The 3,574-nt window shown below is 35.6% G+C and overlaps 1 protein-coding gene across 1 annotated transcript in view; it reads left to right on the plus strand.

Annotated features, from left to right (window-relative positions):
* Positions 1-109: 109 nt before the first annotated feature.
* Positions 110-3,574, plus strand: part of LOC106874911 (leishmanolysin-like peptidase) — a 98,060-nt gene continuing 94,595 nt past the window's right edge. The window contains exon 1 of the mRNA XM_052973828.1: positions 110-1,428. Coding sequence (XP_052829788.1) covers positions 1,075-1,428 — 354 coding nt within the window. The 5' untranslated portion in view covers positions 110-1,074. The remainder of the gene's footprint in view (positions 1,429-3,574) is intronic.

The raw sequence follows: 3,574 nt of genomic DNA on the forward strand, positions 1-3,574 counted from the left end.
ATATATATATATATATAAATATATATATATATATATAAATATATATATACGAGAGAGAGAGAGAGAGGCAGGGAAAGAGAAAGAGAGAGAGAGAGTCTATACACAGGAACTGCCGCAGTTTTAAAGATACAACCCATTCCCCGACCTTCCTACATTTCCACCCCTGACACACCCATAGCACAATCTCTTCTTCTATCACCACTAATTAAAAGAAGAAAACAAATCGCCACCAACGCCACCAACAAGGGACACCCTACGTGGTTGCAGGCGTTGCTATAAATAGCAGCCAAATAGCTTTTAAAATCACACCTTACTTCTCTCACAAAAAGGAGGGACACGTTGCATAATGTGATCCCAGATATACTGGATTGGAATAGAAGACGGGGTGGTCACGGACGGAACACTGTTTATCACATATCTGCTTGATCAGGGCTGACCCGAGGCAATCATTCACATCAACAAACCGTCTCCATCTCTTTCATTAAACAATAATAACACTGCATGATTAGTGCGATGTGCTCCGAGGTGTTCCGCATCAAGAGGAATACTAATAAATGACATTAGCAAAAAGACGACTGAAAATAGTGCAAAGATTTAAAAGCATCACCAGCAACAATAACAACAACAACACACTCATAACATTACTGCCAATAATATCTAGGTTAACTGCAGTGTATTGTACAAATAAAAGGGTTCGATGAACTCTTTACTACCTTAATTTGATTTTTGTTTCACATACACATATATTTATACGGACGCATATATACACTCACCCTTTAATTTAGTTTGATTCCCTGATTGTCTCTTCTAGTCCCTATCTTCGCTAAAGACAAACTATCCTTACTTCTGTCCTTCTTTTCCTACTGTTTCTGCCTGAAGAACTCTCTCTCTCTCCTTCTCTCTTAGCTCTTACTGCTTACTTTTTCTCTCCCCACACTCCATATCCGTTCCCGGTGTAGAAGTCTCATAACTCACCGTTTCTCTTTCTCTTTGTCCACATCCGTTCCCCGGTAAAACTCTCATAACCCGCTGTCTACCGGCGATGTTACCAGAGCTTGTTGTAGCAACAACGAGATGGTCAGACTCTTGGGTGCTCTGACGACATTTTTGCATCGTTCTTCATCACCACCACCTTCTTCAACCTCTCAACTACCTCAACGATCACCAACATCTTCCTCATCATTATCCTCATCGCCGTCATTATCGCCTTTATTAATAATAACAAGACTGTTGTTGTTGCTTGTGCTCTTGGCCGACGACGTCTCCTCTTACACACCACCATGGACGGAGATCGACCTCGTCTCTGGCAGGCCACTGGGAGTGATTACCACAAGTTATGCATGGATTGTACTGGTCGGAGTTTCCGCCCTCACTCCATCGCTCGTCTTCGGACATATGTGTCAACATCGTTCACCTAAAGCAGACGAGGTAAGGCTTTTCGACCATATTAAAGTTACTAGTATTTTATTTTGCAACACACACACACATTTATGATAACAGTATAATTTTTTTTCATTATATATTAATCATGATATATTGTATTTAATATATATTCTACATATTTTGTATTTGTTCTCAAGTGACTATAGTCACGCCAGTTCTTTATTTTGCCTTTGTTTTCATTTAATTTCGTTTCATTTACTAACCCATTATCTTCATTCTACTTGCTCTGCTCTTTTCATAATTATCATCACTATTTGCCCTCTAATTTTCATAAAACTTATTTGATAAATTTCATTTAAAGTACACACAGTTATATAAAAGAAGACAGAGCCAGTTGATTATTTGTTGTGACAGTTTACCGGTAAAAGAGAGATACCGGTGAACGTCGAAATAGCAGGATAAAGGTGTCCATCAGTTATATAACAAAGTTCTCGGCAAAGGTTATTAACCTTCTCATATGAAATGATGTCATGTTTAGCTAAATTTAGTTCTAATTACTACTACTTATAGTTAATAACTTAAAAGAAAAATCTGAGACCTACACATTCAATCACGAAATACCAGAAAATAATACCAAAGTAAGCTTCCACCCACCACAACCTTTGTGGGTATATTATCAAATTATGTTGTCTCTTAAACACTTCTGTTGTGTTGCTGCGGTTTTTTTTTGTGTCTTCCTGAATTTGCTAATTCGGACTCGTTGACTTGATCCATTTCGATAATTTAATTCCTTCCTTAAACCCCCATTAAAAACGCATTGTCAAATCTTGCTTCCTCTTCTTTGTACTACTGGAACAACCTTCTCGTCGGTGTTTACTCTTAATCTCTGTAGTAATTTAAATCAAACATTATCTATGCTGATCACACCCACTTGACCATCTGTGTATCAGGACCCAGAAAGGCTATGGAGACGACCATTATTAATTTATTAAACAACAGACAAGAAACACCGGGAAGTGCGCGAGTCATTAAGTTTCTCTCCAGAGGAAGGGAGTTAACTCTGCCCTGCAAATCATATCTTCACTGTTTAAGCAGCAGCAGCAGCAAGAAAAGAATTATAAATCCCTTGTTTTTTCTTTAAATTTACATCTCAATACTTTAAATAGCATATACATTTTATATATACATATATATATATATATATATATATATAAATAAAAATTTATACACACTATGTGTGTGTATTTATATATATATATATATATATGTGTGTTTATATTGTGTGTGTGTGTGTGTGTGTGTGTTTATATTGCGTGTGTATTTATGTGTTTGTATATGTTTGTATTTGTATATGTGTGTATATATATATATGTGTGTGTGTGCCAAGAATTAGAATTCTTGGAGACTTCGCTGTATAAATACTGGCTCTTTTCAAAATTATGTGAATTAAAAAGTATAAAAAAGACCTTCGTTTTTACCTTTTTAATCGAACAAACAAATTATTGAAACAAAACAAAGACATTGTTAACTACAGAATTCTCATAAACTTAATTAGAACTGAAGTATTCAGATCTAAATCTCTTGGATTAAAATTACGAAGAAAATCGCACCTATTCCCACACGGTCATTTTTGGAGTAGTTAAAACATTTATAGTATGGGCGTGTGTGTATTTCTCTATATATTTATATCATTGTTTTTTTTTAATATTTAACGATTTGTTGTTAACACCTGCCTAATTCCTATTTTGTTTCAAAAGCGAACGTTTACATTATTTTTGTTAATTTCTTTTATTGTTAGTTTTAGTGATTTCATCTTCCTTCTTCACTCTTTTTGAACGCATCTATCGGCAAAATAATCACATGCGCGCTCGCAGACACACACATGCAACTAGAGTTGCGATCACACACACACACGCTCTCTCTGTCTCTCTCCACACACACACACACACACACATATATCGCGTGTAAGTATGTGTATGTGTGAAAGAGAAGGTTGGAGCAATGTGTTTGGAATTCTGGAGACTTTCATTATGTCATATTATATTAAAAATCGTTGTCTTTGAGCACGTGTTTTTAATTTCAACGCTTTCTTTCTTTCAAGCATATGCGTTTTCATAGTATTAAGTTTCAAACAATATGATAAATATTGGAAGAACATTAAATTAAAACTCTCTTCCAATATTCTGAGAGG

This window comes from Octopus bimaculoides, chromosome 17 (assembly GCF_001194135.2).
Source record: "Octopus bimaculoides isolate UCB-OBI-ISO-001 chromosome 17, ASM119413v2, whole genome shotgun sequence".
NCBI lineage: Eukaryota > Metazoa > Mollusca > Cephalopoda > Octopoda > Octopodidae > Octopus > Octopus bimaculoides.